Below are 15,742 nucleotides of genomic sequence, written 5' to 3' on the forward strand. Positions count from 1 at the left end.
CAATAATAAACAGCCAACTCAGCACGTCACTGAGCACTAAGTGATACAGTGTGGACATGGCGGACATGGCACAGTTTGGTGTAAATAACTGGGTTTGTGGCTCACAATCAGACATCACCGACAGGGAGAGATGTGTTATCTCACAGATGCTTTCCAACATTATTTCCCGCCTTCCGGCCCATATATCTCTCTGGTTTTGCATAAACGGCCAATTACCTTGTCAGTAAGCTGATCTGCGGCTCAGTGCATCCTCTCGTCCCTATTCATTTTACTGTAACGCGCAAATATCAACAGGCCTAATAGCAGCTCCACTCGAACTGTTCTCGCCCCCGCACGTTATTGATATGGCCTTGAATTCACACAATTGATTTTTATGCTTCCCTCTAGCCACCTTGTGCAGTTGAGAGATATCTTTATTCGCACGGAAAGTGAAATAAGTGCGTAATAAAACGGTGATATATTAAATTCGTTTTTCCCCGTGTCGCGCTTTTATTGTGAGACATTTTTCATTTTTATTGAATTGAGACCCTGGCGATCCGCGTCGTCGCTCCGGGCGGGGAGAGGTTAAATAATTTGTGCAAATCAGCAACACATTTGGCTTCATGAGGTGACTCCAGCTGCTGTTCATTTGTTTAATTATCTATCTATGTATGTATGTATGTATGTATGTATGTATGTATGTATGTATGTATGTATGTATGTATGTATGTATGTATGTATGTATGTATGTATGTATGTATGTATGTATGTATGTATGTATGTATGTATGTATGTATCTATGTATCTATATCTCTATATCTCTATATATCTATATCTATCTATCTCTATGTATCTATGTATCTATGTATCTATATATCTATATATCTGTCTCTCTATATGTGTAAAACCTTCTCTTTTATCCCTGGGTGTATATGTTGTTTCCTATACAGGCTAAATATCTCTTATGGTTGTTTTACATTTCATTACTTTGTGATAATGTATGTTGGAATGGGCCCATCAGTGCCTCTACATGAGGCCTGTATCTGCACACTTCCTGTCAATATCAGTGGATTTATGGCTTCATTGTGTGCAACAGAGTATTGCTTCAACGGCTCTCTCTCTCTCTCACACACACACACACACACACACACACACACACACACACACACACACACACACACACACACACACACACAGACACACACACACACACACACACACACACACACACACACAAATCTGGTCCACTAGTTGTAGGACACTGTGTTCTGGTGTAACCTGCCATTAAATATAAAGTGATACCATTCAGGCCCATTCTCCAGGATGATCTGCAACTTGCCATTTTTTATACTCGCTCACAGTCCATTGATCTGAATATTGGTGGTATTTTAACTGGTGTACCGGGAAACTCTAGAGGTCGTTGGACGATGGGTCCTTGGGTTTACTTGCACAGACAGTGAGCAGACATACAAACACCCCACTGCTGCTTTCAAGACAGAAGTGCTCACCTGCTGTCATGTTCTGTACCCCATCATGTCCACGGGCAGGAGCCTCTCAGGGCGCAGAGAGTTCCCAAACAACATCGTACCATAGAAGCTTCTCCAGGGGCCTAAATATAAAGGATATTTCCCCATGCATCACTTTGGGATTATATTTAACCCAGAGAAAAGATGCACAGAAACATATTTTGAAAAATAACTGCGCATGTACAGTCGCAGACTCTTAAAGACGCACCATGAAACAATTAATGAATAAATCAATAAAAGGATTTTCCTTTCATTTGTATAGCCTGTATATTTTTTTCTGACATGGGGAGATGCATATTATTTATTAAATCTTAAATTGAAAAATAATATATTCAACATTAGACATAACTCCTTAAGATTTAATATGTTTTATCGTCGACGCCAAACAGTTTGGACCCGGACCTTCAGCACCGCTAAAAGGCACACGACCTCCCGTTTATTACCGGAAAAGCTGCCGAAAATAAAGAAAGCTGCGGCCTCTTTAAGACATCCTGAGCAAAACAACTTCCCTACCGAGGAGGAGGGAGGAAGGGTGGGAGGGAGAGAGAGTGAGGGAGGCGAGGGGATGACCGAATGGCAGCTTTTACGCAGAGGGTTGTCTCACCTGCTGAAACGCACTTCACCATTCAGCACAACAGAGCCATCTTTCGCTCTCACCTCCAATTAATATCCACGGCAGCGAGGTCAGCGCTTCTTCTTCCCCTCTTTGGGTTTGTTTTGTTTAGTCTGTGGCTTTATTTGGATGCAACCAGGCTGGGTATCCTACCATGCCCTCTGCGTATGGATCGTCTCTGCCAGAGTAGGCGAACAAAGCGCATCAAGCCTCTCCAGAGAACTGCTTCCCCCAAAAAATCACGGATTTGTGTCTGTAAGTACTCAGGATAACCATTTTGCATCTTCGGTTGTTTTTTTCTTGTTGCTAGTCTGCCTCGTGTCTAGTTCACTGGGAGAGAACACGCTGCTAAAGATGGATACGCTTTTTCTTAGCGCGATGGATAGGCATTTAATTTAGGGAACACCCGATCCCAATGCTGGACAAAAATAATGGCAAGATTTTGGATAGCAATGGACACGTTATTGGTTTCGTGGGAGTAGATCAGGCCTGTGTCGATGCTTTAAAACCAAAAACAGCCCGATACTGCAGCACACAAACATTTCCCAAGGCGTGAATTATCATTTGACAAAAATACATCCGAGCACTGATCAAATATACTGAAACACATCACCGACACAAAAAACTATGGAGCACACCGGCATCGAGGAGGTGAACCAGACGCACCAACAGCAGCATGAGCCCATCAGCTTCGGGATCGACCAGATCCTCAACAGCTCGGATCAGTCCAGCGGCTGCATGCTGCCCAACCGGACCGGCGACCCGGATTACGCGCTGGCCCCCAACGTCTACAGCAACGGGTACAACAGCGTCTACAACCCGGCCTGCTCCATGGCGGCGGGTCTGGCCGGCTCCTACAACGTCAACATGAACATGAACGTCAGTATGAACATGAACATGAACGTTAACGTGAACTCGGGCGGCGCCGGAGGGGTGATCCGGGTTCCGGCGCACAGACCCATGCCGCCTCCGCCGCCGCCCGCTGCTGCGCCGCATCCGCCCCCTTCAACACAACCGCCGTGCATCGGACCCGGCATTGCCTCGGTGCCCGGGATGGGGATGGGGAATGCAACAAACTTCACCTTCCCGTGGATGGAGAGCAGTAGGAGGTTTGCCAAGGATAGACTAACAGGTAAAAAGAGTTTCCTTCGTGATCCTGCAACACCTGTAGTCTGATGTGTGAGTCCTATTATTACACCAGAGGAATATATCATTTACAGACCACCTTCACCTGCATCCTATAATAACTGAGCAGCTCAGAGTAGTACCACTATTGTATATTTCCCTTTACAGCCTTACAGGTGTGAGTTGTGCATGTTCCTGACATCCATGTGTAAAACCGGCCCTGAGGGATGAAGTGTGCAGGATAATCTGGGCCTAATAGCTCGGCAGAGAGGGTCTGATTTTATCTTTAGGTTGTAATCTATAACGAATTTTATGCATACACAGAGTCACTTGTATTATGCTGGGAGGGCAGTCTGATAAACGAGTGGAGAAATTGACACGGACATGCTGATGAATCAGTATTGGACCATCACTCTCCATTTACAGCGGATGACGGATTACGACGTTCTCCGTTTTTTCACGAGGATGAATGATTTTTTTCCGTCTATGAGCCAATTGAGAAAGCAGGAAGATGAGTCATAATAGTAATAACATATGGCAGGTTAAAATCTATATAGCAGTGTATGATAACAGGTAAATCATGTTATTACACATTCACATTTGCCAATAAAGTAATGTACATATTACATAAACACATGCCTTAATTATGTGTCACTCTCCAAATAAATCTACACAATTCACATAAAATAAACTCTTAAACACCTCGCGCTCATTGGATTACACACCATGACGCAGCGACGCTGTAGATACTTTAGAGTTTATTTTTATTTTCCTTTTTATTTCAAGTATATAATAAACACAAAAACATCTTTAAAATGAACAGAAAATTAAGAAACTAGGATGCACTAATCTAATTCTTTAGTGCAACTAATCTGCGTTACATTTAATTGTTATTAGTTATAATCTCACATGCATACATTTAGTTTTAGCTTTAAACACTCACAGCATGTGCTTTTATTCCCATGTTTTTGTATCTTGCATGTAAAGTCACAGAGAGGCGTTTACAGCTTTCATTTTAAATGTACTTATTTATGTTTACAGGTCCACATGAATCCAAACAAATAACTAATAATGTGTCAGTGTTAACCATAATGCTCATTTTCCCTTTCCCTTTGCCAGATGTTGAATCAGCCACTGTCTTTGTATAAGCACATTGTCATAAAGAGAGATGGTTTTACAATAGCATAAAATGAAATGTAATTTTAAAGAATTATTCCTTAAATTCTTGAGTGAAGAATTATATCTTCTGGGGCAATGATATTATTATCTCTTTACTTTATTCAGTTAGTTTTGAGAGGGGGTGTTTCCACTGGTCTTTTTCTCATGACCTCATCCTTATGAAGATGAACATGAAGAACGTCATGGATTTGAGACCCCCCCCCCCCCCCCCTCTCCACGCATTAAATATTAACTATTCCGTTCTTTCTACCTGATTAATTATTAAATACTGGGGGACGATATGTCAACTGCAAAAAGATACAGTGTAAATAGGCTTATCAATTCTACTCATAGTCACCGAGGGCCTCTCGTTTAATTTCTCTCAGCTTTGTGTCGCTGTAATTATTTCGCAGCTTATATCTTTCCACTGTATTGATCAGCCAAGGATCAGCACACACACACACACACACACACACAGACACACACACACACACACACACACACACACACACACACACACACACACACACACGCTCTGTTTCCTATAAAAGGCCGTAAATCACATGGACTATCATCTGTCCTGATGGGCAGAGCACCATTTTAAATGTCTCTCTCTCTGTTTCTTGTTTTTTTGTTTTGCTCTCCTCGAGCTGAAACCGGAGGAGAAAAACGGCCTCGTGCAGCTTTAAACAGCTAAACATTTTTGCCAAAGGCTTCCAGCTCTGGCAGGGATGTAAACGAAACCCGTTAAATTGCACAATAGACTCGTTTTCCACCCTGGCGCGCGCGTCCTCGTGACCTGAATTCACGTTATAAATCATGAGAAGTTGTATCAGACGGACGCGCAGGATTAAGTTTTGTGGCGTTATGATCATTTAATCCATCTCTAAAGAAGACTTGTTTAATGAATGGCTTTATGCTGATCTCTATCTCCTCTCTGGAATTAGTCATATGGCTTTATTTATGTTTCCCAATTATACTATCTTATTTTACCGCCAATGTGACTTTATTATTAAGCTTTTATTATTAGTAGTAATAGTATTAGCAGCCGCAGCCGCAGGAGGCCTGGTACTAGTCCCTAGTAGCGTTACTTCTACTCTCTAGTGACTTGATTTGACTTAATTTAACATTTATTTTTTTATTCAAGCCTATTTTAAACCTCGGAAACGGTTCTGATGAAATACAAAACATAAAAGAAAAGTTGCAAAACAAAAAAAGCAAATAGTAGCTCAACTGGTATAAAAAATAAAGACTATAATAATAATTTAATCAATAATAATTGTAATGAATTAAAAAGAAAATGTTAAAAAAGTGTACAGTTTATATTCAAACAAATGAGTAAATATACGATGTGAACATTAATCCAATACATACAACAATAAACTAGCACTGTAATAATAATATATTATATTATAATAATAATATATATATATATATATATATATATATATATATATAATAATATTATAATAATACTAGGAAAAATACAAAATAATGTGGAGCGTTTAATAATCTTTACAATAATCGGAGCCATTATAAAGTGCGCGTGTCTCTACAGGCCACCTCGCACCAATAACAAACATAATTAAACTCTTTTTTCTCTGCAATAAATGTCCTTGTGCCTGTTCATGGCAGCAGGACATGTGCTCGTGCTTCCTCTCCTGTCCTCGTGCTTCCACGCTGATTGTCGCTGTGACAGAAGACAGTGCCTTTTGTCCCGTACAGTGTAATAAATAGCAATATATGTTCATGTTATATTTCAATATCCCCTTTAGAATCCTTCACGGATATATTTATTAGATTGCTACAAAGGTAATATCCGCAGTGGGGAAGGGAGGCACTGTCACCGAGAAGTGTTATTAAGTATAGGTGGTTTTATTATGGGAAACATATCCTCCATGGTAGCATTTTATTTTTTGATATGCTTATGCTAAATTGTATTACCTAGGCAGCACATTTAGTATTCACACATATTTTATTTTTCATTTAAAGAAGAAGAAGAAGAAGAAATCAGATCATTTTCTTTCCTTTCTGTATTTATGTGAACAGGGTTTTCTCTCTTTTTAATAATAATAATAATAATAATAATAATAATAAATGGTCCGATGTGGTTATAAAGTATAAAGTACCTCTACCTATATGCAATAACGAGTTTCTACCCTGCAAAATTATTTAAATCCTAACCTTGGGTTTTAGAGCATACAAATGTAAATGTCCCTATTTCCATTTCAACCTAATCGCGTTTAATCTCGTGGGATTTTGTATCTCTGCAGGAACATTATATCATAGTAAACGACAGGTGTGCTTAATGAGCTACAATTAGTTGTGTTTAATATGTATATGTAGATATCTTTTATGTGTGTGATGCTCATTTTGAGAAACCTACATTTATTTATTTTCCTAATTAAAATATACTATTGTCTCACACCTTTACCTCCTGCAGTGAAAGGTCATGCAGTTTTAACTACATGTATAATATATAACATAATTGTCTTCATGTCTGTCCCATAGATAAAAGAAAACATTATTTCCATTCATGTCATTTCATTAGATGATTTTGTGACTTTTACGACCACATTACAGCATTTATTGCCTTATATAAATAACTTCCATCTGAAGGCACATCTCGTCGTAGCCTCACACCGTCAGTCAAATGTTTAAACTTGACTGGCACAGTATCCAAAGCATCCCTGTGTCGTGTATTTCTCAGCATGCTGCTGCTCTGACGCAAAGCCTCTCTGCAGTTGGCAGGTCCTAAGGCTCCTGCTGCATCTGAAGTTCCACTTGGGTTGCATGTGAACGTGCCTGTATGTGCCTGGTCCATTAGTTAGCTCACAGATGGCCTGAAATAGCCATCTAATGCAGTATTATTCAGCCAGACCTGCCGCTGGGAGCAACAACAGGCCTGTTCGCTCTCAGCATGTGACCCGTGAGGGTACACATAGTTCTGGGCAACACAAAACGACAAATTACAATTTTTAAATGCATATATTAGAAACGTTACTATAGGAATAAGACTGAGAATTACAATTGGGTGCAATGAAGTCGCTCTAAACTCTCTATTAAAGGCCACAGAGTCTGCTGTGAGCCTTATAGAAACACAAATATCAGACACATCATGCGGATTTTGTCTTTATAAACGTGTGATTAAATACCACAGATGCCTGTCTGAGACCCGGAAGGAATATTAGAGGGATGGCATTACCGTGCTTTTACTATTATCGAGCAGTAGAGCAACCCATAATGTGAAACCTGATAATAATATTAAAGGAATATTACCAAAGGATATTAAAAATAATAACGAGAGGAAGAAGAAGAAGACATGGACACTATAAATCCAGCAGCAAACACACTAAAAGGAAGTGAGCTTTCATTGCAGGCACTAAATTTGCATTGCTAATTTCCACTCAGGTAATGTTAACTTCATGTGACCTACTGTAGCAGCACATTGCAGCTATTCATCTTTATTTTACAAATCATTTGCGCGTGTACGCCTCAATTTGCCACTCGTGTTCAGCACCATCAGGGGACGACGGCGGCTCCCTGGAAACGACTGCCGAGCGCATAATAGCTTCATGTTCCATTTTCCATTCAGATTGTCATCGTCTGTGTGGCAAATGAATTTCCAGGTCGCTGAAACTCTGAGCGCAGCATCACGTGGCCCTCGGGGGACACCTATGCAGATGTTTTCATATTCATTTTGGCTGCTGGTGAGCTTTTCTGACAAAACAAAAACAAATAAACACCCTGTAAGACAGGAGGCGGAACAGCTTGCTGGGGAGGAACGACACAGAGACACACACACACACACACACACAGAAAGTGTTTTTTTGTTTTGCTGTCGTTGATTTACATTCTGTCTCAAAATGAGAATGTGGCTTGGGGAGTGGATCTATGGCCAGAAACGATCCCATTACATGTATCGATCTTCTGTTTACCCATGGCTGACAAAATAGACAGGATTCATAGATATTTTATGATGCAGGAGATACGTTGTTATTAATACCCAGATACAGTGAAATGACACAATGATAACGCAGTTGGGAAGACTCTAAACGTTTATTTAAAATAATAAATCATTGCCTCAACATCAAAACCTTTACATACTAGATTCTGCAAAACAATATGTGACACGTTGTGTAATTCTGCATCCTGTAACATGTGATTGTTAGGAGTTTTAATCCCAAATGCTTAATGTTTGTATGGAATGTGCAAAAATGTAGTTTCTTTGAATCGGATGGCAAAATCACATTTTATTTGAATTGTACTGTGCTAGATTGAAGGACTGTGATTGGTGCTTAGTTTGCTCTTATTGTTTTAACGAAGGGATATTACAAGTGACGTATACCTTCATCACATTGTCAATGGATGACCTTGATTGCCTGATTCTGATTGGCTGACCAGTATGTGCTTGAACCCTGCTCGCCGGCACTTATATTTCTAAATGGTAGATATGTAATGTTGAAGCAAAACCCTTCTCAATGCTAACTTAAGAGACGAGCAGTAAATTGCATTAAAGTGGACTCTGTTCATCCTTCAGGCTTCCTTCATGTGATTATCTGAGTATGAATTGGCGCCCGCACAGCGGCTGCTGCTGCTGTGCTCCAGATGTGGGACCTCAATGTGTCTCCCTTTCCTTTTAGGGGAGCAGGCAGAGGATATCCGAGCCGGAGAGGCCACAGGGGGGCCGGGGCCTGTCGGGTCCCTCTGTCCTCTCCCCAAAGGAGACATCGGCAGGGTCCCTGTCTGGAGCACTGTGGAGACATTAGCTAAATGCTATTACCCCGAGCTCGCTCACCTGCGAGACTCCAATGGCTTTCTAGCAGACTATCCTTTTCCAAAGGGGGCTTGCCCAGGTGAGTCACCCCCTCCCCACCTTCCCCATGTGTGTCACAACTGATGTATACACATTGAAATGTTTGAAAATGTGTGTCTACAGCAGAAGAATCTATGATAAGCTCCATGAGGCCAGTGTAATATATATTTTTGGGGTTGTTTTTGGATCTGATGCTTCCTGACTTTCTCTTGGACGTGCTTTCTGTACAAACAGCGTGCTGTCCAAAATCTGGCAGGGGAATATTAGTTGTAATTACATTTATCTTCTTCAAATGGCAGCTTCTGGGCCTTCTCTTAGACTCCCCAAACACACTGGCTTTTCCAGAGTTAAGACAAAATGGACAATGATTGTATCTAACCAAGGACTGGAAAACTAAATTGTGTTGATAACATGAGCGGAGACGAACCAAACCTCCAGGGAAATAAGTTTACATTTCAGAAGCATAGATCATTCCAGTTTAGAAATGGAAATACCAGATATTAATCTTCAACCCTCCCCTCACTGAGAAGAACCTTTTTGCTAATGCTAACATGGACTTTAAAAAAGACTTGCATGACATTCAAAGGTACAATCCACGAAACCGAATGAGACAAATCCTCTTGTTTGCCTCTTTCAGCCGCCCTCTCACCCTTCTCCGTGACCCGTCGTATCGGCCACCCCTACCAGAACCGGACGCCGCCCAAGAGGAAAAAGCCTCGCACCTCCTTCAGCCGCGTGCAGATCTGCGAGCTGGAGAAACGTTTCCATCGTCAGAAGTACCTGGCGTCGGCTGAGCGTGCAACCCTGGCCAAAGCCCTGAAGATGACGGATGCACAAGTCAAGACCTGGTTTCAGAACAGACGGACAAAATGGAGGTAAGATTCTCAGGCACACTGGAAGTGTTGGCTGCTGCACTGGTGTCCAGAGTGAAGCCAAAGCATCATAACTCTCTCTTCCACGTGCCATGTGTGTGCTCATATCTTCTCCCTCATGATCTACTTAGGCAAACACAAAGAGGCCGTGGTGGATTTCTCAGAAGTCTTTACGAGGGCAGGATGTTCACTCAGAAGAGCCGGTCCTTCCTTCCAATTTGTCTTGTGCCCTAAATCAACACTGAATGTGTCTGTGTTTTGCTCTTGGGTCTAAAATGCTTACCCGTGTTTTACTTTAAACACGAGAGAAATGTCGGCTGAAGCTTCCGAGGCGTCGTACAACACAACACCTATTTGTGCTTAGCTTAGCTACCAGTCGGCCAGTTCACTTGACCAAGCACAATTACTCCTGAGCCTCCTGAAAGGCCTTTTACAAACCTGCTGTCCAAAGCAATACTGAAACACTCACAGGACGAATTGACAGCCAAGTCCATAGACAGAAAAACACACATGCACACACAAGCACACACACACACACACACACACACACACACACACACACACACACACACACACACACACACACACACACACACACACACACACACTCCTTCACTTCATTCTAACGGTTGTTTATAGCCATTTGGAAGTAAATGAGTAGAAAATCTAATTATGAAGCCCTGCCCTTAGTTAAAGAGACAGGACACATATTTCATAAACATATTATAAACAGCTTAAATGACCTTTTAGGGTTTTTAATGTTTTAATGATCCTAAAGCTTTTTACAATGAGTTTTGAATTTAATACACGTACAAAACACTTAAAAAGTTTTTGTTTTCTTCGTCTCAAACAAACATTGACGTTTGGTTCTGAGGAACATTCAACACGTTCCAACAATGACTTCCTGCAGCAGTGGAACAGCAACACGTATGAATACAGATGTCATAAAAGGGAATTAAACTAAATGCAGGACTAAACGACATGTCACAGGGAACAAGGGAATTGGTCTAACTGTTATTTCTGATATCCTCGTTTTGCTGAGATTTACGCCATTTCCCTGTAGTGTGCACCTGATAGGACGAGCATGAGGGATGTCTTTGCGTGACGACTACGCTAGTAACAAGAGGATGATCAAATCAACAGCCGGGGAATCAGATTATGATAATGCTGTTAACAATAATGTGTGGCTAATGGATGGAGGTCGGTGTGCACCGAAGAGTGTTTCAGAGGTGTGTTTCCGCCTCGCATTCTTTACCTGTCGTTTGTGTGTTTTAGTTGAATTTGACGACAATCATTTGTTTCTTCTGGTTTGTGTTATTAGTAACACCGAGATGATTTCAAAAGAGTTTCTTCCTTGGGCCTTAATCTGCGATGCTGATAAGGACCGTGCATTAGAACACACACACACACACACACACACACACACACACACACACACACACACACTCACACACCAGCACCTGTCACTCATCCTGATCAGCTGTCATTTAGCCTGAAGCTGAAGTAACTGGCACAGGTGTTGAATGATCAGGACATTTGTAAATGAGCAGGTTTTACTTGTGTGTCGCGTTCTTCTCTTGATTTTATTCTGGCTTTGACTTCTTACATCGATAGCAAGAACTAAAGGAAATAAATATACACTCCAATCATAACTGGCTGCTGTTCTTTTTACTAACTTTACTTTTATTATAGTGTTTTTATTGATCATAAATGATTTATTTCCTTCCTTCCGGGCGTGTGAAAACAAAGCAGTGTCAGGTGACATGACGTTATGTTGTGACCAGTTCATTTCTTCCCTTGTTGTGTGGACGTATGTTTTTATGCTTGATTAAAATGATCCAGTATCTGCAAGAAAACAACAAAACATTTATTGTCTCATAATTAACTTGCGACCCCCTGTGGGGTCGTGACCCGCGGGTTGGGAACCACCGCTTTAATATGATCTATATCCTGTCAATGTGAAGAAAGACAATGATGATCCAAACAAAGCTGTGGTAACAAACATTACAAAGGTCTTATATCTTCCTCTGTTCCCCTGTTGTCTCCCCCCCATCCACCCAGGAGACAGACTGCAGAGGAGAGAGAGGCAGAGAGACAGCAGGCCAACCGGCTGATGCTGCAGCTCCAGCAGGAAGCTTTCCAGAAGACGTTGAGCCAGCCTCTGCAGCCGGACCCGCTCTGCCTGCACAACTCCTCCCTGTACGCCCTGCAGAACCTGCAGCCCTGGGCAGACGACAATAAGGTGACCTCCGTCACCTCCGCGGCATCTGTGGTGTGATAGTGTGTGTGTGAGTTTGTGTAGAAGGGAGGGCGGGAGAGAGGCAGAGACAGAGGGAGGGACGGGTTTGTCATCAGTGTGAAAGGACAAAGGGAAGAACCTCTTCGCTCTATTTCTGACATGTCTGACGTTCAGAAACCATTATGGGATTGTCATAGATACAGCAGAAAGATGCTTGCTTTGGGATAAAAGATGAATGGACATTGTGCTTCCTCACTCATTGATCGTTACCAGCAACATGGTGGAGTGTGTAGAGAGAGACGGCTATCTGTTACTGCCAAGACCTACGAAACCCTGCATGCAAACTTCACAGCACAGGAGCCGCACTCACACATTAAGCAACTGTTATCTGAAATATCTAAAGTATGTTGAGTCATTTTCCTGCCTTACACCACATTTCTGCTTTCCCTTCAGCTGACGGTCTAAAGGAGAAGGAGGGCACTTTATCCATACGTGCCAGGAAACAAATGGACACCTGTGTACATGCCCAACTATCAAGACTGTCTCCCACCTTTTGCCTCTGGACCCCTCCTGAGGCGGCAGAGACTCTGGGCCAGTAATGGCAAAAAAAGACCTCCTGTTTTTCGCTTTTGACTTTGTACAATGTAGTAAAATGCATGTTTCAACCCTTTTCTGTGTGCACTCGGAAGTACCCTTGAAGTCAGCTGCCGTCGAGGTGGACTGCCTGTTCAAGTGGTCGTGGATTGGTGGAACTCCTGATGACGAATTCCTCATTATGTTCAATTTAAAGGTGTTTTATATTAAATGATATTGTGACTTTTTGAAAAGATGACACACTTCTCTGTTTTTCTTCCCTCTCTCGCCCGCTGCCCGTTTGCTGTTTGTCACCATTACGAAAACAGTGCAATAATACTTTATGATTTTAGCGAGCTAGTTAGCCTCGTGGGATTCAGCTATGATTACACATTAAAGTTTCAAACCACCCAAAGGTAAGATAGCATTGCATTGTATCAGAAGGACAAGTGCAATACCTTTTGTTTTATCCATAAAAACTGATGACTACAGCTCCCAGGTGTGAGTGTGAAGGAGGGCGTTGCCGAAAAACACCAAGCGTGCTCAGCAAAACCGTCCCCCGGATAAATAAAGGTTTGAAAAGTGATGCCAGCTCAAATTAGAATGAGAGTACAGCAGAAGGTACACATCGTGCAGCCGCCAAGGGAACATTTGAAATGCAGCGCTCTGGTTTTTATTTATGGTTTGTTGTTTTATTCAGTCTTTTCCTTCATCTTGTTTGTTGGAGTTTGCACACAGTCAAGATATCGAGGGCTGTATTTCTCAGGTGAAAAACAACTTTTGCAAGAGCCGGATGATCAGTCCTCTGTGTTTTTATCAGTGTTGCATTACAGTTACGCTCTGCTTCCAGTCAGCTGACACCTACAGGAGGAATGGAAATCTCCTCCCTCATACACCCATCACCTGACAACCTTTATCACCACATCTATATATTCTTTTATTTAGCTTGATGTTTGTTTAGATGTGAGCTCCCACACTATTTTTGGTTTGGCTTCCATTGTTGTCTCGGTGAATCTTGGCCACATAGACACCAGACGGCCGTAAAACATTCGTTATCACCACATCCACTCTATCAGGAAAAGGCTTATCACTCAAGTCATAACAAAAACGAGCCATGTAGAAGCACAGTAAACACATCATTCAGGTTCCCTGCTCGTAAATGAGCCTTCACCGCCATGGACGTCACAGGAAATGGGCCTCGCTGTGCTCTCGCCTCCTCTCCCAGAATTGCTGGAAGTCATTGAACTGTGAACATAATGTCAGCTTCTTGTTAATCTTGGCCCGTGCACGCTGCTGACAAATGCCTGTCACCTTTATGAAATGCTCAGATTTGCAAACTCCAGGGCAACATCTTGTACCTTTTGTTGGGATATCAACAGCATCTGGCGGCTCCAAGTTGTTGCTCAGAGCAGGTTGATGATCTGGTTGGAAACAGCTGTCTGCAACTGCAGCCACCCCCAACAACCGTTCTCCAGCACACAGCAGCTATGTTTAGTCAGTGTTCGTGGCGTCTTGCCTGGTTGGGATCCTGTCAATAGCAGGCAGTTCTCCAGGTGACGCCTCCTCAACCCCCATTTCCTCCGCTCCCTGCTGCTTTCATCTCTCTGTCTCGGATGCCTTGAAGACGTGACTTGGCCCATTTTAGAAAAATTCCTCCCTTTACTGTTTTCAAAACCGTGCATTGTGTTTTACTACAGGTGCTTAAAGATTGTTTTTCTCCTCTCTTGTCATGGCTCTGTCGGTTTTTTTCTTTTTTCTCACCCCCTCTCTCTCTCGCCGCCAAAGAGCCCTGTCCTTATCCAATAAAATGTCACCACACAAGATGAACAAGAGAGGCTCCGGCTGTATCAGACTTCCTATCAAGCATTCTGTTTTGAACAGGGCCACCAAAGAAAAACTATCGGCCACATACGCTGTGTTGTGCTCCATGTCACGCTCCGTCTGCTCACATAAGTTGTTTCCATTCTTGAGAAGCGGAGTCAACATTTAAGTCATTATCAGCTGTTGTGGCTTCAGTGACCAGTGAGGGGAGCACAGTCAGGTCTGACGCCTGGAGTCTGGCAGTCCTCCAGCAAAAGTCCTATTTTGTATTAAATGGCCACTTTGTAACATTATGGTTTGTTCAGACAGTCCGTTACTAATACTCAGGAATCAGGAAACAGCAACTAAGGTGTTCAATAATTAGTCATTTGCCACATTTACACCGATTACAGAACACAAACGTTACAGAAGCTTTAAACACAAACCATTGGAGAGATTGTTTATATGTGATAAACTAGTCAAAATGAGGAAATTGTGTATATTTGCAATAAAATAGCATTAATATTTCAGTCCCATGAGATAATCCAGATTATCCAGAGAGTATTTTCAGGTGTTAGTGACGCATACTTAGCAAAGAGCATAAGAATAGGACGGTTTAAATAAAGATCACTGTCTGGTTTACTTAACATGTTTATGTAACGACGGCTTGATGGCCAACATGTTGAGTGGGATTATCTGCAGCCCGTTTGTGTGGTGCGTTGCATAACTGATACGAGCCTGAGCGTGATATGTTCCTGTATGTAATAATATCAGTCCACAGTCCTAACAACCGTCTTCAGGCCATGACAGCTGCTGTAGCCACTACATTTGGGAGGAAAGCATCGGCCGACAAAGTCTATTACATCGCTGCTAATGTGTTGACATGTGAGGCTTTGTTGACGAAAGGCTTTTATGGTTGTTGACTTCAAAATGCTGCCTCGGCCCGTTATGTTGAGTCACTTGGAAAATAGCATTTTTTAAATGATGCAGAAGAATTCTGCTGTAAAGAGACACGTGCACATGTTTTTTATTCTAAATGTT

General features: G+C 42.1%; 1 protein-coding gene across 3 annotated transcripts; it reads left to right on the top strand.

Moving 5' to 3' along the window:
• Positions 1-2,079: 2,079 nt before the first annotated feature.
• On the top strand, positions 2,080-13,160 carry tlx2 (T cell leukemia homeobox 2). Of its 3 annotated transcripts, XM_029442084.1 has the most exons (5): positions 2,081-3,250; positions 9,045-9,257; positions 9,855-10,092; positions 12,151-12,331; positions 12,782-13,160. In XM_029442084.1, exons 1-5 carry the CDS (start codon positions 2,746-2,748, stop codon positions 12,791-12,793), a joined length of 1,149 nt encoding a protein of 382 aa, XP_029297944.1. In that variant the 5' UTR covers positions 2,081-2,745; the 3' UTR covers positions 12,794-13,160. The 3 variants fall into 3 exon arrangements, with proteins under 3 accessions (XP_029297945.1, XP_029297944.1, XP_029297943.1); XM_029442083.1 differs by lacking the exon at positions 12,782-13,160 and having other exon boundaries at positions 12,151-12,382; XM_029442085.1 differs by lacking the exons at positions 9,045-9,257; positions 12,782-13,160 and having other exon boundaries at positions 2,080-3,250; positions 12,151-12,774.
• Positions 13,161-15,742: the final 2,582 nt, after the last annotated feature.

Source organism: Cottoperca gobio, chromosome 10, assembly GCF_900634415.1.
Source record: "Cottoperca gobio chromosome 10, fCotGob3.1, whole genome shotgun sequence".
In the NCBI taxonomy this organism is placed as follows: domain Eukaryota; kingdom Metazoa; phylum Chordata; class Actinopteri; order Perciformes; family Bovichtidae; genus Cottoperca; species Cottoperca gobio.